The sequence below is a fragment of the Crassostrea angulata genome, chromosome 1 (genome assembly GCF_025612915.1).
Source record: "Crassostrea angulata isolate pt1a10 chromosome 1, ASM2561291v2, whole genome shotgun sequence".
Classification (NCBI taxonomy): Eukaryota; Metazoa; Mollusca; class Bivalvia; order Ostreida; family Ostreidae; genus Magallana; species Magallana angulata.
Window position 1 is genome coordinate 13502615 of NC_069111.1, and position 23048 is coordinate 13525662.

The following is a 23048-nucleotide window of genomic DNA, read 5'->3' on the forward strand; positions in this document are numbered from 1 at the left end:
TCCAGGGGTAGGGTGAGGCCACAATGGGGGATGAATTTTTACATAGGAATATATAGAGAAAATCTTTAAAAATCTTCTCAAAACTATTAGAACAGGAAAGCCCAAATTTGAGTGGAAGCATTCCCAGATCATATAGATTCAAGTTTGTTTAAATAATAGTCCAGGGGTAGGGTGAGGCCACAATGGGGGATGAATTTTTACATAGGAATATATAGAGAAAATCTTTAAAAATCTTCTTTTAAAGACTATTTGGCCAGAAAAGCTTGTGTAGGCATCCTCGGGTAGTGTAAATTCAAGTTTGCAAAATCACAGTCCCTAGTGGTAGGGCGGGGCCGTGATGGCGGTTTTTTGTTTTTTTTTTAGTCCAAAACTCAGTACTTACTGAGAAAGCACAGGTTATGCAGATTTAAGATTGATGATTTCCTAGAGAAAAGTGGGGCCACGAAATGGGGTGGGGTATATAGGAATAGAGAAAATCTTCTTACAGGTACAACAACAAAAGGGGCTTGGTATTTACCAAAAAAAAGAGGTGAATAAAAATTGGCAGATTTTCAATTTTTTTAAGCAAGATCTACTGTACTTAGTTGTCAAGATATTTTGATACTGTAATGCTAATTTGATCAGAATCAAGGCAATTGTTGCTCAGGTGAGCGATGTGGCCCCTGGGCCTCTTCTTCCTGTTTTCTCTAAACATTCGAAGGCTGCAATGTGGATAACAAAATAATGTCAGATTTGAAATTGTAGAGTCAGTTTACAAAGATATCTGAGAAGAAAGACTCCCCAAAGAAAGGAAAGACAGTCTCGCCTAAAAAGACTGTCCCACAGAAGACCTCTCCTGTTAAGTTCACCCCCAAGAAGTCTCCTGGGTTCTCAAGCGAGGCAGCAGCCACACCCACATCTGAAGTGTCGAAAACTTCCAGTGCAAAAGCAAGTCCTACCAAAGTAGTAAGTCAGAGGAATGCAGCAGAGAGGCTAGCATTTTGTTAAGGTCAAGGTCAAGTAAATGAAAGGAGCCTATGGATTTTTGAAAATTGGGTTTTGTCTTTCAATGATGCTTTATTAGTTTAGTTTTATAAGGTGCACCTGTGCGTAATTAAAGATAAACGTAGTGAAGAGTGGTGTTTTTAAACTCATATTTATTAAATTTAAATGAAACCAATTACAAATCTTGAAATGTTTTTCCTTCTTGACAAGCAAAATATTTAAACAATGAAATGCTTTCTTTGTTGATTCATGGATGATATGAAGGTGGAGACATTGCAGAATTTTTTTTCAGCAATGATTCATAACATGCATGATTCAGCAAAGAAAGCATTTTATTGTTTATATTTACATCTTTCTATTAACAAATTAACAAATTGGTCAGGAAAAGTGAAAAAAATTTACTTCATATTGTTTATGTACATCAGTATGTAAGATAGAAGAAATAGCCATATCATCTTCTATGGAAACTTGATGGATGTAAATATATCCATAATACATACAGTCTTTAAAAACAGAATATTATATGTTCTTGCATGACATCTTCTTTGGTATTGGGAGTACTTCTATGGGTTATGGAAATTGAGAAAATGTTTCATTTTCTATATAGTTCTCTTATAGTCATAAAGTACATGAAAAGATACATCAAATCAATTACGACATCATAATTAATCTAGCACTGAAAAGAGACTCTAGAAAATTGAATGATATGTTTTAATAATATATCTGGTTCATTAAAGACATTGTTTCTAACTAAAAATATAGGGGTTAAATAAGCCATAGTATCTATAGTAAAAAATATGAAAAATTTAACAGAATTAATTAAAACAAATCAAGACAATATGAATGAGCTGAATAGATGTTACTGATTTTGAGATTTTATTCCTGTACATTTGTAATGAAGAAGCTCTTACCATTGTTCTCTGCCTTTAACAGTCCCCTGACACTCCTTCCATGGCTAAGAAAGGTAGCACTTACCGCAGCTACCTGAACAGAGAGGGACCCCGGGCACTTGGATCCAAAGAAATTCCTGAGGTCAGAGTGCTGTTAGTTCTCACAGGATGCAACAGAAATAGCAAACATTGTGCTAACTTTGAACGAAGTTTTAGATTTAGAATTCAGAGGGCTAATTACTGGAGTATATGATTTTAAAAAAGTTTTATGTTTAAGTAAGAATCTAATTGCCATGTATATAATATTTGTTGTGTCCCAATTTATATGGTGTAATATTACATTCAGGGTGGAGAAAACTGTTTGGAGTCCCTAACCTTTGTGATCACTGGCGTGTTAGAATCTCTGGAGCGGGACGAGGCCAAGAGTTTGATAGAAAAATATGGCGGAAAAGTGACAGGAAGTATTAGCAAGAAAACCAGCTATCTAGTTGCAGGGCGAGATGCAGGAGAAAGCAAATTAACTAAGGTGAGGTAATAGCATGTATGCAGTATTGTGTTTTTAAAGGCCCAGCATGAAATGATTGGGAGATATTTGGCGGAATCATATGAATTCATGGCGATTAATTTTCATTACCGGGTTATTGTCAAATTAAAAAAAAAGAAGCTTTTTGAGATGTAATTTTGTGGGTTTGCTTCTTTGTATAATGATTGAAGACTGTGCTCCATAATTGGTGACCAGTGGGTCTAGTACAGATACATTTTATTCAACTGGATCCTCTGTTAATTTTTAGCATGGCCCCTTTTGTGAAGTCCCTTTATTTATTGGGATTGGGTAGACAACATAGAGAGAATTTCAGTTTCTTATTTAAAAGTTATATCTAGTTGACAATATTTGATCTTTAATATTGAAAACTGTTCGGACAAATAAATTTGAAGTTCAGATAAGTAAATTTTTTGGTCACTTGTCCGAATGCGTAATAGTCTGTCAAGCAATTGATTTGTAATTTATAATTTTTATAATTAAGTCTATATGTACTGTATTTGCCTGACACCAAATCATCTCAAATACTTAATTGTGAGTAGTAGTGGGAGAACTTGTGTGTGTGTATGCCAGATGACTGGAGTCTTTGACATTTAATTCTGCATTTCATAACAATGCTTTGACAAGTTGTTACTATCAAATCTTGATACACATGCGTGGGACTTGGGATTTCTCTCACAGCTGTACCGTTAAGTTTGTTGGCATTCAGATGCATTTAACTTACAGAGTATTTACCTGAGCAGCTGTAGATCTGTACATCTAAATTGACTTATTATCCCCTCGCACAACTTGTTGCGAGGGGGATATAGCATCGCTGCTGTGCATGTGTGTGTATGTATGTGAGTATGTGTGTGTGTGTGTGTCCATTGTCAGCTCTTTAGCAAAATTCCCAGAAAACCCTCCAATGAATATTCATCAAACTTTGTACACTTCTTTGGCATGGTAAAAGGACAAACCCTTTTGATTTCCAAGTAAATTGATTCAATATTTTTTGAATTATCGTAAAAAAGCGAAGTTAAAACATGAATTCTATGTACGACTTGACAGTAGACATTTCCGGTAATTTTATGTAAACTTTAAGTAAATGGCTACCGTGTGCAGTTCAAATCAACAACTTTATATATTTGGGATTTTAATCTAGTAAAGGTAAAAAAACAAAAAACAAACGTTTTGTAATATTGTAGGGTTAGATGATTGCCCATAGGTAAAAGTTGAAGCAGGCAAGAAATTAAAGTCATCCTATTGACATCGAAACAAGCAGTCAGCTTTCGGACAAATTTTACCTATTACTAAAAATAAAACTAGTCCAAAATTCAGAGGATACTTTGACAATTATCGCACATTTATCACGCGAAGATTGTTTCATATCAATAATAACTGCATATCTACTACACTATGAGTTGACATATACCACAAGCAACTAGTGTTGTCCATTAGAGCAGACTACAGATCGCTAGATCTGCAGCTACGTTTCATAATATACATGTAAACGAATCGTTTATGTATGCTTATATAAAAATGAATGTCACTTAATGAATCTATATTATTTAACTTTAAAGCATATGTTTACATGTTTTGAGTTTCTGCTAGGAATAGGAAAACTGTGCAACCACGTACATGTAAACACCCCCCCCCCCCCTCCCATTTATACTGCACAAAGCTTGGGGATTAGGATAAAATAGAAATTATGAATTCAAAGTGGTTTTTAGAAATTCTTCTTTCATATTTATTTTGATCTGATAAATTTTGAGGGGAGGGGATGCTCCGCTTTGCGGTGCCCTTGTTATAGATCTTCACATGCAATAAATAAAAGATTAACATAACTTACATACAGTAAAACTTGTTGAATCTGGATGTTGTGCATTCCGGCATGTTGTCCAATCTGGTGAAATTATTCAGTCCCATGACATTTTCCTTTCATTTATGTTTAAAAAATGTTGTGCAATCCAGATCTTGTCTATTCTGTTAACCGACTGCGATAAAAAGAAAGACTACTTATGATTAGTGAGAGTTATCTCCTGTAATCCGGGCACTTATCAATCAGCCATTATGCAGGATAATTACTGCCCAATTATTTTTCAATTTTCCTGTCATATGCTATTGATTTAAACAACTTTTAATTTCAGTTTATACCGTTAAGTCTAGTTATAATTACATTTTTAGCTCACCTGAGCTGAAAGCTCAAGTGAGCTATTCTGATCACATTTTGTCCGTCCGTTCATCTGTCCGTAAACTTTTAACATTTTCAACATCTTCTCAAGAACTACTGAGCCAATTTCAACCAAACTTGGCACAAATCATCCTTAGGCAAAGGGGATTCAAAGTTGTGAAAATTCAAGGGGAGATAATTAGAAATTAATGAAAAATTTCGAGAAATTTTCAAAAATCTTCTCAAGAACAATAAAGCCAGAACAGCTGAAACTTGTGTGGAAGCATCCTCAGGTAGTGTAGATTTAAAGTTGTGAAATTCATGACCCCCGGGGGTAGGATGGGGCCACAATGGGGGCTCAAAGTTTTACATAGGAATATATAGAGTAAATCTTTAAAAATCTTCTTCTCAGAAACTAATCAGACAGCAAAGCTGAAACTTGTGGGGAAGCATCCTGCGGTAGTGTAGATTCCAAGTTGTGAAATTCATGACCCCCGGGGGTAGGATGGGGCCACAATGGGGGCTCGAAGTTTTACAAAGGAATATATAAAGTAAATCTTTAAAAAATCTTCTTCTCAGAAACTAATCAGCCAGGAAAGCTGAAACCTGTGTGGAAGCATCCTCAGGTAGTGTAGATTCAAAGTTGTGAAATTCATGACCCCCGGGGGTAGGGTGGGGCCACAATGGGGGCTGGATGTTTTACATAGGAATATATGGAGTAAATCTTTAAAAATCTTCTTCTCAGAAACTAATCAGGCAGCAAAGCTGAAACCCGTGTGGAAGCATCCTCAGGTAGTGTAGATTCCAAGTTGTGAAAATCATGATCCCCGGGGGTAAGGTCGGGCCAAAGTTCTACAAAGGAATATATAGAGTAAATTTTTAAAACTCCTCTTCTCAAAAACTAATCAGCCAGGAAAGCTGAAACTTGTGTGGAAGCATCCTCAGGAAGTGTAGATTCAAAGTTGTGAAAATCATGATTCGTGGGGGTAGGGTGGGGCCACATATTGGGGGGTGTTAAAGGTTTACATAGGAATATATAGAGTAAATCTTTAAAAATCTTCTTCTCAGAAACTAATCAGCCAGATGATTCTTTATAATTGTTAAGACTTTGTCTCCAGAACAGATCTTCGGCCTCACAAGAAGGTTCAGATTTTGATGTAGCTTTATATCCCATATATAAACAATTGTTAAGAATCTTTTTGAGAACTGCAATACTCAACATGTGATATGACTATAAAATCATCCTGTTAGAAAAGGGACTAATGATTATAAACATAAAAATATCCAGGGGGAAAATGGATTTTATTTACACAGGATCTTCATGTATTATTGTACATTGTCCAGATTGTTTGTATTATGACTCCATGAAGCTGATTTTATCATACCTATTGTTCCTCATGTGAGCGATGTGGCCCATGGGTCTCTTGTTAGATTATACTTCAGTAACTTCACCCCATTATTTTCAGGCCATGATTCTGGACATTGTGGGAATAAGACTATCGATATCGTTTGAAATGCCCATTGTATGGTTACACTTACATGTACAGAGTTATAATTTTTCTGTCAAAATGCTACATTATTTATTAAATTCTCCTGTATATTAATATTTATTGATTGTTCCCTGCATCAAAACAGTTTTGCCATTACATAATCAGCCACTTGTTGACTTGTCGCATGGTCAATGTTTGTTTAACAATATCCGGAGAAGCATGGACTTGACTCAGGTTAATTGGATGATTAAAAATTGATCAATTACTATGATTTGAAAAAGTATTCACATTTTATGTACTGTAAATTCCTAATTAAATGCGAGGAATTAATATCCGCCTTAAATCGCGAGAAGCATCCTGCAAGGATTTTAAAATCTCGCCATTATTTTCTGAGAGTTGAAAACTACAAGAAATAAGGAGAAAAGTTCAACGTTTGTGATTTTATATTTTCATGATTTGATACAAACCAGCAGGATCGCGGAATTAAGTACTCGTTTAATATAAGGAATTTACAGTATTCTGTTATGCAATTATTGTTTTCCAAATAGAATATAAAAATGAAAATTGGCAACATAATCAAGATCAAGGAGGTCTGATATGCATCAAAAGAATTGGAAATTTTGCAAGTATAGACGTTTAACTCTTTTCCCCTTAGAGGTTTCTATCCTATAACCCTTAATGACGCGTTTTGACAACCCTGGCCATATCCTTAATGACGACTTTTGACGCACCCTATATACAGCATTTAATTGGACCCCTCAACACCTGTTGTTTATTATAAACATTGACTGGTTTACACCTATTCTAAATAAAGATATCATGTGATTTACCTGTGTATGGTGGCGTGATGCATTACTACAATAAACAAAGATGGTGGACTGGGATGCGGACATCACACATGTTTTCAATTTTTGTTTATAATCAAGTTTAGAGGCAGAATTTTCAGTGTTTTCAATTTTTGTTTATAATCAAGTTTAGAGGCAGAATTTTCTAGATTTATTGGTAGTGAGATTGAATGATGAAAGCCAGATGCCAAATTCATGCAAAATTTTGTAGAAAAACTGTGTAATTACAGAAAACAGAACACAAGGTGTGCACTACCTGTAACCCCTAAATACACGAATATACTGGTAAATTTATATTTTTTTCAAAAAGTTAACACACTTATTTTGTTAACATGTTAGATTTATCAAATCCTCTTACACCATTTATTGAAAAAAAATCGTAAATATAAGTCTGAAAACGATAGACATGAATTGAAAAGTCAGCCACAGGTACATTTAATTATTTACGATCAAAAAACGTATTCTATGATGATAATAGGATCTTTCCATAAAAATTATTGAATAATTATTTGTAATACATACAGTTTTAAATATGTTTATCAAGTATCTGCTTAATAAAGCTTTAATGTAGAACACTCAGTTTTATTTTCAAATACCTGTTAGCTACTGGATTGTTTTATTAGTGACTAAAATAATTTTTTTTTTCAATGAATATTGAAATTTTAATTCATTACAAATCCATTGATATATAATTTTCTATGTGTTTGATTTGCTAAGACCTGTAATAAGTCTATTCAAAAACACACACCAGCTGTTTTCAGTACATCTGAAAACAGTCTAAGGGTAGCCCAGGGTAGAGTGTTAAGGATATGGCCTATGCGTCAAAAGGTGGCATTAAGGGTAAAGAGTTAAGACCTACTGTATTAAATGCTAAAATTAATTTGCAACAATGTTCTCCAAACCGGATGTTGCCTAATCCAGCCAAATTTTTCATCACCACCCACACCGAATACCATGGATGTTTGGAAAAGCAAACTCTGAAATTTGCCGAAACTTTGAGCCAAGAAATATATTCAATATGGATGAAACTGGTCTATTTTTGGGGGATACTTCAAGAAAAACTCTTTCTAACTGTTCCAGTGGGAAGCGCTCAAAATAGAGAATAACGTTTGCACTGTGTGCATCCATAATAGGCGAAAAATTAAAACCACTGCTAATAAGAAAGTCTTGACAACTGCTATGCTGTGTGAAAATTAAGCCAGAAACATTACCTGTAATATAAGTTTAATTCCAAGGTGTGGATGAACTCTAAAATAATGGAAGAGTGGTTAACAGTTGGATAAATCAATGGGGTATAAAAAAAAAAATTCTTCTCTTTCTAGAAAATGCCCTGTCTCTTTGGAACTTACAGCTGAAATTTCTTCCTCCAAACACTACTTCAAAAACTCAACCCATGGACATGGGCATAATCCAGGCCATGAAGCTTAAATTCAGGAATATTTATTTAAAAACAGAACAGCTTTTAAATTCATTGTAGATGTTTTCAGCTCATGTGCTATGTTTTATAGGTAAAATCAAAGTGTTAAAAATCACAAAGCTTAAGAAGCATCCTGTCCATAAATGCATTTTGATTAATTCATTTGCAAACTTGGTGCATCTTCAAGCAGACATCATCCTGTTTATTGCAAGTAATTAGAATTTGTATGAGCCCATGCACACTCATTCTTTCGTAACCTTCCTTGCATGTATGAAAGCTAATTTCTCTGTCTATTATGTGGGCATAGTTAGTGTTAATTACCATAGAAATTAAAACTAAATGGGTTTTTAATATTTTTGTTTTCCTTAGTTAGTAATTAATGCAATAAACTGTTGTTCATTTTAATATTTCATTTAAATGCAATTTCTAATAACAAATTATATATTGGTAGGATCATTGGTCACAATTATGTGTCCTAAAAACTGTCATTTTAAATAAATCCACAAAAATTGCTATACTCATAAAAAATAATGAAACCATGCAGAGCAAAAAGAATGATTCGCATTAAAGTTCTATGATTGTAATCAATAACCTGATCTACAATTAATGAAAGTTTTCAATCTTAATTAATCTTAGTTAAGTTAAATCAATCTTAGTTAAGTAAAACTTAACTACTTATTGACAACAGTTCAATTTGAAAATAGCATAATTACTTGGAAGTGCGTACAGAACGTTGGCTTTTAATTCAGCCACTTTCAACCTACAGCAGCTAGACGGACTTCGCTGCATGCCAGACATCAAGCTGTCTCATCAATTTATGTTCCCAAACCAATGAACCTTTCAGGCATACAAGCTACTTGATTTTCTACACATATAAGGTTGTAATTTTATGAAGTTCAGTGAGAACAATGATCTATAAATATTTGTCTAAAAATATCACGAATATATATTCCATATCCTTATGACATCACAGTGAATTTTCTACAGCCAATTTTGGTTCAAATTTTGGTCCTCTCCCTTTTCAAATTTCATGATTTTTTTCCTGTAATTTTTCCCAAATTCATTTTTTGTCCACCACCTTCCCCTAAAAAAACACAGCATTGTTTATCATTGTAAAGAGTCTAAGGAAAGAACAATAAAATATACTAAAGATGAAGATAAATCAATTTAATGTACTGTATAGTTTATCTATATAAACAGTAACACTAGTCACTGGCTTTTCTCATTTGACCCACACTTCTATGACTTTATCCAATTCAAAAGCCCAGTCTCTTTTTAAAAATAGAAAAATCACAGCATCACTAACAACAAAAAATCCTTTAAAGTAACCTTTCTAACCTTTTAATAAATTTTGCAACTTTTCCAACCATTTGAATTTTACATTTGCAAAATTTTGACTATTAATCCATAAACAAAACAGTTGTTTGGTAGACTTGGTATCTGTTTTCTTTGTTTATCAGGTATAGTTAAGGAAAGCTTTTTAGCTCACCTTAACTTTATTCATCAGTTAAGTGAGATGGGTTATGAAATGTCATACGAAATGATAGATAGACAGAAACATAAAGAAATTTTTCTCTCATTTATTTGTAGGAATTGAGATATGAACTTACCCTTTTTTTTGCCTGTAAGAATTTGTCCTAAAACACAATTTTGTATAAATTTCAAAGACAGCTATGGGATATAATAGATTCTTGGGTACAAAAATATTATTTTTCCTCTCATCCCTCAAATATTACATAATGTGATATTGGGGAAAAAAATCCATATTTATACCTTATTTGAACTTAAAATAGTTATTTGGAAGTATATTTGATTTCTTAAAGCTTCTTGTGTTTAGATTTTTAGGTCGCTGTTAGACATGGTTGCTAAGGTGAGCTATGTGGCGCAAGGGCCTCTAGTTTCAAAAAGGTCAGCTATGTGGCTGGAGGGCCTCTAGTTTCAAAAAGTTATGTTCATCGCCTTTGTATTTTCATATAGGCCCAAAGCTTTGGAACAAAGCAAATTGATGAAGATGGGTTGCTGAACTTGATACGAACGCTTCCTGGAAAGCGATCCAAGTATGAACTAAAAGCAGAGGCGCAGATTAAAAAGGTAGGCAGTGTGCTTACAGATTCCATACTCCCTCCTGTATAAATTATGTGGAATGTCTGTAGTAATGTTTTGCAAAAATTTTAAACTCTCTTAATCTTTCTTATTCACTTTGGTACATTTTGCAGTATGACTTCCCTAATTGTATGTGTTTTGAATATATTATCTACATGTTGTGACACTAAAGGATCTCTAAAGCAAAATTTTACAAACATATATATATTTGAAACGTTGGCTTTGTATTTCCAATAGTTAATTGCATTGTCAATTTTTTTTTTCAACTTTATTTCTATCGCTATTTAAACATACGTAATTTATTACCCTTTTGGACACAGTGTATTTGTTAGTAAGCCTTCATTAATTTATCAGATGGAAGTGCATTAAATAAATATGAACACATACTTGGACCATCTCTACAGTACTATCAGTCCTTTGATTTCATAATATTGATGCTTGCAGGAATCGTCTTTCTCTCAGAAAGTAGAGTCAAAACCTCCTGTTAAGTCTTTGATGAAAGAGTCATCTGTAACCAGCATTGGAGACTCTCAGGAGTCGGCATCTTCATCCAGCAGACCTTCAGGAGAAGCAATTAGGGCGGGGGAGAGTAGCCTCATGTGGGTAGACAAGTACAAGCCCACTCAGCTCAAACAGATCATCGGGCAGACTGGAGAGAAGAGCAATGCCAGGAAGCTTCTCCACTGGCTCACCAACTGGCACAAGAATCGGGCCGCTGGAACCAAGCCACAAGGTCGGTAGAAATTTTGGGGGTAAAGGGTTGAAAAGAGGCAGGGTATTGGGTTATTGAGCTGTGTTTGTGTTATAAAAACAAGAAAGAAAGGGGCTAGATCAGATGAAAGGACTAAAGGATTGTGTGTGTGATGGTTTTAAATATATTGAAAAAAGAGAAAGAAGTAAACAGAAATTTTTTATTGGTGAGATATTCTGTGGTAAAATAAGTTTTGGATATCCTGATATATTGACCATGTCTCCTTTTAAGTGGAAGAAATCAGTGTAGAGGTATAGAACCTAGGTAAGCCAAGGCAAGGATTCGATTAATTGAGTACATTCAGGCCAGGTCAAATGTTACTAAGTGTGCTTTTATACCACAAGTGGAAAAAATACTGCCAATTTAAGGGGGATTGCAAATTAATATTTATAGATTGTGTTAGAAATTTGATTTTTCTCTGTTTAGGTAAATTCTTTAATAAGAGTGATGACGGGTCAGGATTCCGAGCAGCTTTGCTGTCTGGGCCTCCTGGTATAGGCAAAACAACAACAGCAACCCTAGTGTGTAAGGTCAGTAAACTCTTACTGATTTATATCATTCTGTCTGGAGAAATAGAACATCTGTACAAACTATTATCAGTACCTGATAATTAGACCACATGCACATTAATTTACTCCATAATAAATAGATCATTTCCTTATTTGCTATACATTTAACTATAGTTGATTTTATGCAGGTTGAATTTAGGCCAAAAACTCACCGATATGTATGTTGCATTGAATATTTTTAAATTGTATATTTTTAGGAGGCTGGTTTTTCCTATGTAGAATTAAATGCTTCGGACACAAGATCAAAGAAAAGTTTGAAAGGGGAGGTGGCTGAGTCATTGGATAATAAAACAATTGTGGATTTTATTGGTATGTGTTTATATATTAACATACTGCATCAGTTTCTCAAAACATTCCTTTAAATTAGAAATTTTAGCAAGAATTAATTTTGGCATTGATAGTAAGTTTTCCAATCCTTCTAGAATTGGATAAGACTAGCAATTAGAACCATTTTAACAAGAGCTTGGACTTTGGGTAGTTGTGTCAAACAGCAATGTGACGTAGGTTTGTCTATTTCATTGCTGGCCACTCAGCCATGGCTCTGTGAAATCAACAAGAATTGTCTGGCTTTTGAGCTAATACTACGCAATCCGTGCACATTTCGCTTGAAACCGTGTCATTTTGAACATTTTTTGACACAAGAAATAGATAGCTATGTCTAACCGAAAGTCCAAGGTCTTGTTAAAATGGTTCTATATCTTTTGCATTGTAAGTACTGTGTTTTAGTATAGAATCTTTAAAACACTTAAGAAGACTTCTCATTTTTTTTAAAAATGGTAAGTTGGTACATTTTCAGGCTAAAACACTATGAATTAGTCTTTGCGAAAAATTCTATTAATCTGCAATCACAGCTTTAACAGAACAGGAGATCCATTATTTCTTATCACTTCTCATTCTGTTTTCCAAAATATCTTCCCCTTTTTGGCCCTGTTGGTTATTTCATCCATTCCAATCACTGAACCTCGTTATGTTTATTTTCATTCTACAAAAAAAGACCCAGCAGACTACTATTAAAAACTTTTTCCATACATTTATTAAGGGGCATTTATGTTTTTCAATATTTTCACCTAAAGTAGTTGGCAAAATCACTGAATTCATTTCCAAAACTAACTCACGTGAGATTTTCCTAGGAGGCACAAACAAAAGCACGGAGGGCAAGAAACACTGTCTGCTGATGGATGAAGTGGATGGAATGGCGGGGAATGAGGACCGAGGAGGACTCCAGGAGCTGGTTGCCCTCATCAAGTCCTCACACATCCCCATCATCTGTATGTGTAACGACCGCAACCACCAGAAGATGAGGACCCTCTCCAACTACTGCTTCGACCTACGGTTTCAGAGACCTCGAGTCGAACAAATCAAGGTTAATGTTCTAGTATGAGTAGGGATTGCAATGATGAACTGGCTACTAAATCAGAACAATAGATCTTGAAAGAGTAGGAATAAAAGCAGCCTGTTTTAGAGACCATTGAGATTACAATCATAGTTATATTTTATCACATGTTTAGCTTAATATGCACTGGATATCACTCGTGTAATAAATTTTTGATATTGCACTGTATGTTCTTGCGCCATGTGACATCATAATTAAACATTATGTAGCTTTAGGCGGATGATTGATGTAGAATGAAAAATTAACAAAATAATTCAGTTAAAAAGTGTAGAGTTATAAATCTGAAGCAGTTAATGCTCTTTTGTTATTTTTCATAAATTGATAAAAATATGTAAGAAAATGAAATGCTTTTTTGTTAATCTTCAAGGAACTTTTTTCCATGTGTAAAGTTGTTGACATCTTATAGTTAATGTGTTGTGCAGCTCACAATTATAATGTTTACAGAAAAGATTGAGGTTTAACAAAAAGAAAGGCATGGTAAAAAAGGTTATAAAAGGATCTTTCATGATTTGTAATGGTAATAGGGTCAAAATTTGCGTTACGTGAACAGTTAACCATATAATATCGATAGTAGTATTTCTATTTATTGGGCTTAAAACAAAATAATATTGAAACCTCAAATATAGTATTGTCATGCTGTTTCATGTGTTAAATAATGAAGATATATATTATTTCGTTGAATAGATATCAGTTACTAAAGACAGATGGTCCTCTTCAAAATTGACTAAGAACATTAACTTCGCCGGACGTCATGGCGCAATGAGGGATACAAACATTGTTGATTTAACTTAGAAAAAAGCCTATACCAACTGAGAAAATGCTCAATGGTACAAATAATACTGTAGATTCCTAATAAAACGTGGAATTAATATCTGCGTAAAATCGTGAGAGCAACACTTGCTGATTTTAAAATCTTGCTGTTACTTTTCAGACAGTTTTGAACTGTAGAAAGTTATAACAAAAAGTTGGCGGTCGCGATTTTATATTCTCGCTATTTGATATAAACAGCGGAATTAAGTACTCAATAGTCTTAAGTTTCAAAATATCAAAAATTATTTGCAAATTTGTTTTTGACTGTAATACATTTTGTGGGTGTAGTTGTAATGGTATTTTTGACATTAGACAGCCCAAAGGAAAATATGTGTAAATATTGAAGTCAAAAGAATAATTCATGTCATCTGACATTCAGAGTTTTCATTACTGTAACCGAATAGACACATGGAAAAAAAAGGAAAATTTGAAGAACTAACTTGTGATTATCAAGCAAATGTAAACAATTAAGATGTTAAGTGGTATAGTCTCATTTTAAATTGCAAGGTGAAAAGCTTAAGAGACTAAGCGTGATATAAACAATGGGTATTTCCATTAACTCTATGTGCGTCATATGGATGCCATGTTTTGAACGTTACCGTGCGCCGTGGTGACAAAACAGGTTGATTTTAAAATAAGGTAACAAAAATATGTTTTCATCAAATGGAATGAAACTTCGTATATCAATAACATAAGTGTTGGTGCACAGATTAATCTGTTAAGTATGACTTTCTTGAAAAATATATGATAGACAGCCACATTGTCTTCGTAATTTTTGATTGACCCTCGTATATGATTTTTATCTAACGCTTTGTGTGTTTTCTATCACCTCGCCAGGCTTGGGGATAGCAAACACAAAAACTTGTTGGATAAAAATCATATACCATTGCAAATCATGAGAGATCCTATATAAATGAAAGTTTTTGACAATGATTTTTAAATTTATTGAATGACTGTGAAATCAATACAAATTCGTGGTGGCTCAATTTTTATGGTATTCATGGGTAACTTTCGTCCACGAATTTACATCCTAAACGAAAATTAAAGGGTTTAGTTTACCTACTGAAACTGAAATCTGACTCATCCATGAAATTACATCCCCACAAATAAGCAAAAAATCCATGATACTACAGTATATTGAAATGTTTTTGATATCAGCACTTTTTTAAGCTTTCTATTATGTAAATTGTTTTAAGCTATAACCTTCCCAATATATGATGTGACTGTGAAATTAGAATTTAAAATCTATTTTCATTCGTAGCTAAATTGTTTATGGTAAACTTAAGCGGAATTTCACCTATCATGGAAGGGAAGGGTTGATATGCATGAGATGCATGTAGTTGAGTTGACTCTAAAGTCATCTAAATGTTACTGAACTTCACATACTCTTTTTACATAGGTTGTGAAATATAAAACTACCAATGAATGATATTATTACTTACCGATTTTACTTCAGGCTACTTGTAAAAAAAATTAATTTAAGCAAGTAGGGGGTATACAGATATATTTACATGTATTCCCATATCCTGTTATTAAATGATGAGTGTATTTTGATGAATAGATGTATTTATTATACCCCCCCCCCCGCAAACGAAGATTGGGGGGGTATATAGGAATCAACTTGTCCATCCGTCTGTCTGTTCAATTCGTGACCGATCCATATCTTTCTTATGGAGAAACATTGGAAGTTCTTACTTCACACAAAGATTGCTTAAGACCTAAGGGTGTGTCATGACCTTGACCCAAGGTCATTTGGGCAAGGTCAGGGTCACTGACAGAAAAAATGCAAAATTCGTTTCCTGTCCATATCTTTCTTAGTTATGGAGAAACATTGGAAGTTCTCAGTTCATACAAAGATTGCTTATGACCTAAGGGTGTGTCTTGACCTTGACCCAAGGTCATTTGGGCAAGGCCAAGGTCACTGGCAGAAAAGTGCAAAATTCATATCTTGTCCGTATCTTTCTAATGGACAAATATTGGAAGTTCTTATTCACATCAAGGTTGATTATAACCTGAGGGTGTGACATGACCTTGACCCAAGGTCAATTTAGGAAGTTCAAGGTCATTGTTAAAAAAAAAAATCAGGCTCAGTATAGCAATAATTCAAAATGTTTATATTAAATGGCTGCTTGACATGTGGAATTTTATTTGATTCGAGTCATGTTTGTTAACATAAGGATGCAAATGCCCTTATGCATTAACAGTTAACTTAAATTAAAATGGAATTTAAAGAATAGAAATTGGTCTGTGTACTCATATTAGCATCAACAGTTTTAAAAATTAAAGCAGTTGTTATTTATAGAAAATGGACGGTGAAATAGATTCATCCAATCTTTTCTATCATAAAAAAAAAATACGTGAGTTATGATTTTTTCTTAGCGGAGGTATCAATTGTGAGCTTGCTCACAGTACCTCTAGCCTGTTTTTAATTGCGTGTGTTGTATTAATTATTGTTAATCGTAAATCCAGGGATGGGAATGTTATTGTAATAAAATTTGTCTAATCTAGCGGTTTTAAAATATTCTGCTGTATTAGTTATCATCCGGTTTGGAGGACATTTCTTTAAATTAATTTCATATTAACTTACATTCTATATTTTAACATGAATATACATGAATTTTATGAATTTTTAACAACAAAAGCACTTAAGTATTTTATTCAAATCCAAATATGCATGTTTATAGTACATAAACAATTGATCAGTTTTTCTGCATTAATAATTTGTAATTAATACAATACTTGATCTATGGATGCAATACATAGTTGACACAACAGCATTTACTGTATTTTACTTAAACCAAAAAATGAACACCGTATGTATGAGTGATTCAATATTTACAGGGTGCTATGATGTCTGTAGCATTTAAAGAGGGCTTGAAAATTCCACCTCCAGCCATGAATGAAATTATCTTGTCAGCCAACCAAGATATTCGACAGGTGAGTATAAGAATTTTGAATTTGAATATTTTGTTTGTCAGTTGGTTTATTCAATATCCTCTTTAAGCAATATGAGTTTGTTCAGAGTATGCAATTCAATGCATATATGTATAGAATTTTTGACCTTATTTGTACAGGTTTTACATAATTTGTCAATGTGGACTGCTGGAGAAAAGAATCTGACATACGATCAGGCCAAGAAGGATTCAAAAAATGCCAAGAAGGATTTCAAGTTGGTAAGAAAATCCCGAACACCTACTGTAGATTTCTTCTATTATGCAAGTACTTGATTCTTGAATTTATCCATTTTGCCTCAAATCGAAGTTTTATTTAGTTTACATCTGGCTGAAAGATCCATGAGATGTTGGGTTTTTTTTTGCGATTTTACGCAGATATTAATTTCTTGCGTTTTTTATTCCCTCGCGCAACTTGATGCGAAGGGGATATAGCAATGCTGTTGTGCATGTGAGTGTGTGTATGTATGTATGTCTATTCCAGCCTTGTAAGCAAAATTCAAAGAAAACCTAGCACCAATGTTTATCAAACTTCTTACACTTCTTAAGTATGATGATTAGACAAACACTATTAATTTTCAAGCCAATTGGTTGAATACTAAAATCATGTATGTCAAAATAATGCATTTCACCCCATAATGTTTCATGTTGCAAGGGAATGCTCCACTTAGCGGTGCCCTTGTTTATAAATCTACTCATCTGTCTTGTGTTAAATGATGTCTGGTTATGATCTTCTGTTTTCTTTAGGAATAGTTTATTAATCAGTCATAAAAGCAATTAAACATTTGAAAAAAAATTTAATCTGATTAAGGTACCTCACTACACCAAGACATTTCACAAAGTGGCAGTTAAATGTTTTGTTAAACTGTATCAATTAATTTGGTTGAATATCATTATAGCTCAGTGGTTAAATTATCGGGCTTGTGAAACACAGATTATAAGTTCGAATCCATTTGGGGCTTTTGTTCATATTTTTGTTCCCCGCCGCAACGCGGAGCGGGGACATAAAATGCCCGGCGTCCGTCTGTGTGTCCTTGCGTCTGTGTTTCCATCCGTCAAATTTTTTTGTTAGCGCTCTCATGCCTACAAATTTTGACGGATTTTCATTAAATTTATACCAAATGTTTATACCATTAATACTTTGGGCAAGTTCAAAAATCAGCATTGGTCGATACTTTTTGTTGAAGTTTTAGGACTTTGACCATATTAATGACTCCGTTTCATCCAAAAATTGACCTTGTAAGCACTCTCATGCCTACAAATTTTGACGGATTTACATGAAATTCATACCAAATGTTTATACCACTAATACCTTGGTCAAGTTCTTAAATCAGCCTTGGTCGATACTTTTTGTTGGAGTTATGGGACTTTGACCACAATAAATACTTCATTACATCAAAAATTGACCTTGAAAGTGCTTTCATGCCTACAAATTATAAGATATTCATAAAATTTAAATACCAAATGTTTTATGCATACAGTATACTAGTATACTGCTTGACCGGCGGGGGACCCAGGAATTCTATTCTTGTCTGAATAAAACTTTTAAAGATCAATTTGTTATCAAAAATTGCATATTTTTTCGCCTCTTTGACTAAAATACTTCTTTGCATCATATTATCTATTATAATCGAGTATTTTCAGAATGTCATTTTTAGAAACGATTTCAAAGTGTAGTGAGCTACTTGAATTGTTTTTTTGGTTTCTGAATACATAATATTTTCTTTATGAATTATCAAGCACTTTTAGTGATTGGAGGTTGATGTATAAATTTTCTTTTCTAGGGTCCTTTCGATGTTTGTCGTAAAGTTTTTGTTGGTGGTGAAGAAACAGCTGGGATGACAATCAATGATAAATCAGACCTATACTTCCACGATTACAACATAGCGCCTCTGTTTGTCCAAGAAAACTACATCCATGTCATTCCTTTTGCTGCAAAGTAAACTTATGACTTTATTTCTCATACTGTAGAATTCTTCCCTTTTACATGGGATATTTAAATTCATGAATTTTGCGATACTCCTTTTATTCAAAACAAAGCATCAAGATATTTTTTAAAAGACTTTAATGAAACAGTGTAAGGTTTGTACAGACATATTTATTGATAAATTTCAAAAGGGCGGGGGGGGGGATTAATCTAAACTATAATGAAGTGAAAAGAAATATTCACATACAGACACACCTTCCTTACAGATTTTTAGGACATAATTTAATCACAGAAATGATACCCAAAATATTGTTTTCACAACAGTAATTGAAGTGTTATTTATTTGAAACAACATCCAGCTTCACTGTCCTCTAACTTTTCTGTTATTCAGGGGTAACGTGGGTCGTCACTTGTCCTTGCTGGCCCGCGCTGCGGACAGTCTGTGTGACGGGGACCGAGTGGACCGCTCTATCAGGGAGAGGCAGTCCTGGAACCTACTGCCCTCTGCGGTGAGAAACTCGATTGTTGTTGAAGGCATATCTATTATTTATGTTGTTGATTTGTTTCCCCCTGCATTTGTTTTAACTTTATTACTGTTGATTCCTTATTTTACACGAATACTGTATACAGGGAAATATTCGCCCCTGTTTTATTTTCGCTCCTTTTGCCCTCGCTGTCAGCGTGCGAATTTAAGACTAGGCAAATACCAATATTCCCTGCTATTTCTTTAGTACACAATCTTGTCTGGGCAAATTTAAGATGGGTCAATACCATTTGCAAGTGCAGAAGGGCGGAAATAACACTGGGCGAAAATAACCCTGTATACAGTACTTAATTCAGTGATTCTAACATTTTGAATCAAATTCCCAAGAATATAAAATCATGAACATTAAACTTTTCTTGTAATGTCATAATACCATAGTTTTGTGTTGATGTTTTGCAAAACAACTCCTAGTTAAGACAAAGTGATCTATTTTATAAATGGTTCTTTTTCATATGATTGTAACTTAATGTTGAAGACTTGTACATGTAAATCAAATTTCATGTAACTTGGAACTATGATCTGAAAAAAAAAACTGTTTCCTTACAGGCAATGTATGCTAGTGTGATCCCAGGGGAGTACATGAGGGGCAGCCTTCCCCAGATGGTGAGTTTTCCAAGCTGGCTTGGCAAGAACTCGACCACAGGGAAGACAGATCGAATTCTCCAGGAACTCAGAACACATATGTCATTATCGTGAGTAGCTTCAGCCCACTCTTTAGACAGGGAAGGTTTTTCCACTTATGGTTTTAATACTGCTGTACTTTTGCTATTGGTGATTCCATATTTAGACAGTATTGTATAATTATGAACATGCAGATGGTACAGTATTCAATTCAGCTTAACTTTGATATTATTATGTTGATGTTTTTGAGAAATGAAAGGTGATTGCGTAGGACGAGAAGACGATTGAGATCTGTTAACAAGGCATTAACAGAATATATTTGTTTAAATAAAAATTTGCCATTATAATAATGAGATTATTACAGTTTAACTTCAGTGATCATGAAATTGACAATTTTTTAAAGAAACAAGCAAAATTTGAATTGTGTGTTAGAGATACCTGTAAGAATACGCATTATAAATGATGTTTTATCACACTCCTCAATAGATTAAAAATTATATTATTTAAGGCATACAAAAAATGTACGCAGCATGCGTAGGAAAGTGTGGTCTTTCAGATTGGGACCCCAACATTCACTGTTGTACTTTTTAGAACATCAGCAAATAAACTGAGTCTTAACCTTGATTATCTCCCATACCTGAGAAAATTCCTGACACAACCATTAGTGGTCAAAGAGAATGATGGGATACCTGAGGTCATCGATCTGATGGACAAGTATGACATCATCAAGGAGGACTTTGACAACATCCTGGAGGTCACCAAATGGCCCAACAGTGACGACCCAATGTCACAGCTCAGCTCCAAGGTTAGTTTCTAACCTTTCGATGCAATAAATTTAGAAACACTTCCTGTCTTAATAGGAAGAGGGATAAAGAAAAACGTAAACATAAGAATAAAAACAGTGAGGATCATTCTCTAGAGATACCAACTTCCATAACCACAATATAACTAAACAAAGTTTTAGCTAAGTCTGTCTTTCTTCATTTCTGATAATTACTAGTTTGCATGTTCGGTTTTTTAAGCCATTTTAAAGCAGTCTGCAAACATCATGTGTGTAAATATTTAATTGTAGATATTTATTGTCCATACTTTAAATCTATTTATTGGCCATACTTTAAATCTGTTTTAGACGAAAGCTGCCTTTACAAGAACCTACAATAAAGAGGTCCATATGACCCCCTATGCGACGGGAACCCTAACCAAGAAAGGTCGAGGGGGTGGGGCAGCTACAGCTGAGGACTACAGCATGGAAGGTGAGGAGGAAGGAGAGGGAACAGCTGCTGTCCAGGAGAGTGATGAAGAGGAGAAAAGCGATGTAGAACTGGACTCCATGATTAAGGTACATCTCTTTGACAAATTTAGGGGTTTTTAAAAAGACATGGTCATGATTTGAACTGATAAATTAGTTTTCTACATGTATTTATTTAATGTTAGAAATGCTTCACTTGGATATTTTTAATGGCCTACCAATATTTGAATGTCAGTTGTCAAGTTCTAGGAAAGATGTCCTGGTAAACAAGGCATTCTTATAATCTCAAAAAAATGAAATATCAGTGGGTATTCTTTCATACTTGTGTAATCAAACAAAATTTATAATGTGTGTTATTTTTCTTCAGTTTTAATTAACAGTTAGACTTGTACTCATTACCTACAGTTGAACTTCAGTATCTCGAACACCGATATTTCGAATACAATGGATATGTCGAAGTGATTTTAAGTCCCAAACACTTAAAAATTTAAGTATTTTACCCTTGATATCTTGAATACTTGGATATCTTGAAGTTTTTAACCAGTCCCATCTAGTTTGAGATAACGAGGTTTGACTGTATTTTCATCACATTTGCATAAATTTAACTCTTTACTTGAAGCAAACTAAAAAACCAAAAGGGAAGGATAAAGCACCAAAGGAAGTAACAGCAAAGGGAAAAGGAAAAGGAAAGGGGAGAGGAAAAGGGAAAAGTTGACAGCATAATAAGACTGAAACAGGAGAGAGAGAGAGAGAGAGAGAGAGAGAGAGAGAGAGAGAGAGAGAGAGAGAGAGAGAGAGTACCACAGAAAAGTTGAAATGATTAGATTAACTTTTGTAGACACTGAATATATATTATTTTCCATAGAGAATCAATTGTAATAAAAGGGTGTGATCGTTGAGAGTAAGCAGTTATACTGTTGTGTATTCCTTAGTGCTTTCATGTTATATACATGTTGGGGTTAAAAAAATTACAATGTCAGTGTTAACATTGCAATTTACTGATTAAATATCCTAAAATATGATAATCTGTGTTTTGCATAACCTGCAATTATTTTATGAAATTGGGGTGTTTTTTCTTAGAACAACAGTCTAAAAAAATCTCAATTAGAGCCTCATTAATTACAAGTCTATTCTGAACATCTGCTTGTGAACTCATGCAAATATTGAAGAAAGGAGTAGTTAGTTCCTTTGTTTGCAGTGCAACAAATAGAATTGTTTATAGCAGGTATAGCAATTACTATTTAAAATGTTGAAACTTGTTAAACCATATCTTTAATCTTCACATCCATATAGAGAGAGAGATAGAGAGTTCATATGAAGGTCACAGTATCAATGTTTGGTACATTGAAGCCTCCAGAAAATACGGTTGGTTAGTTGATGCATGCAAAATTTTAAGGATGCTTAATACCCCAAGATTCTACTCTTTATGACAGTACCCCATATTGTTAAAATTTGGTCGCTATGTAGAGCAATTGGTGTACCGGTAGATTTGATCTAGAAATCCTTATCTTTTAAATGATAGAGAAGTTTAGGCTTGTACGCAAAACTTTTCCCAAAGATTTGGTGGATTCTAAAGAAGTAGATCTTTTTATACCCCCCCCCCCCCTCTCAAAGTTTCGGGGGTATATGGGAATCACATATCAGTCTGTGCAGTTGTCCTGTTCACATCTTTCTTACAGAGGAACATTAGAATCAGTAATTATTCATACAAATGACATATTGTTTGAGGGAAGCAGGGATTGTATACATGTAATTACACGAAATGAAACCAAAATAATTACCTCATACACATATTATACACAAAGAATTATTTT

General features: G+C 34.0%; 1 protein-coding gene across 2 annotated transcripts in view; it reads left to right on the top strand.

Annotated features, from left to right (window-relative positions):
* The window catches only part of LOC128180049 (replication factor C subunit 1-like), a 44539-nt gene extending 22280 nt beyond the window's left edge, over positions 1–22259 (top strand). For both annotated transcript variants that reach the window (XM_052847847.1, XM_052847857.1), the window contains exons 8-23: positions 745–945; positions 1918–2016; positions 2221–2400; positions 10294–10407; positions 10864–11152; positions 11597–11700; positions 11937–12048; positions 12870–13102; positions 16784–16879; positions 17017–17115; positions 18678–18832; positions 19212–19329; positions 19911–20056; positions 20577–20790; positions 21115–21324; positions 21854–22259. In XM_052847847.1, the coding sequence (XP_052703807.1) occupies positions 745–945; positions 1918–2016; positions 2221–2400; positions 10294–10407; positions 10864–11152; positions 11597–11700; positions 11937–12048; positions 12870–13102; positions 16784–16879; positions 17017–17115; positions 18678–18832; positions 19212–19329; positions 19911–20056; positions 20577–20790; positions 21115–21324; positions 21854–21949 (2466 nt within the window). In that variant the 3' untranslated portion in view covers positions 21950–22259. The remainder of the gene's footprint in view (positions 1–744; positions 946–1917; positions 2017–2220; positions 2401–10293; positions 10408–10863; positions 11153–11596; positions 11701–11936; positions 12049–12869; positions 13103–16783; positions 16880–17016; positions 17116–18677; positions 18833–19211; positions 19330–19910; positions 20057–20576; positions 20791–21114; positions 21325–21853) is intronic.
* The last annotated feature ends 789 nt before the right edge of the window (positions 22260–23048 follow it).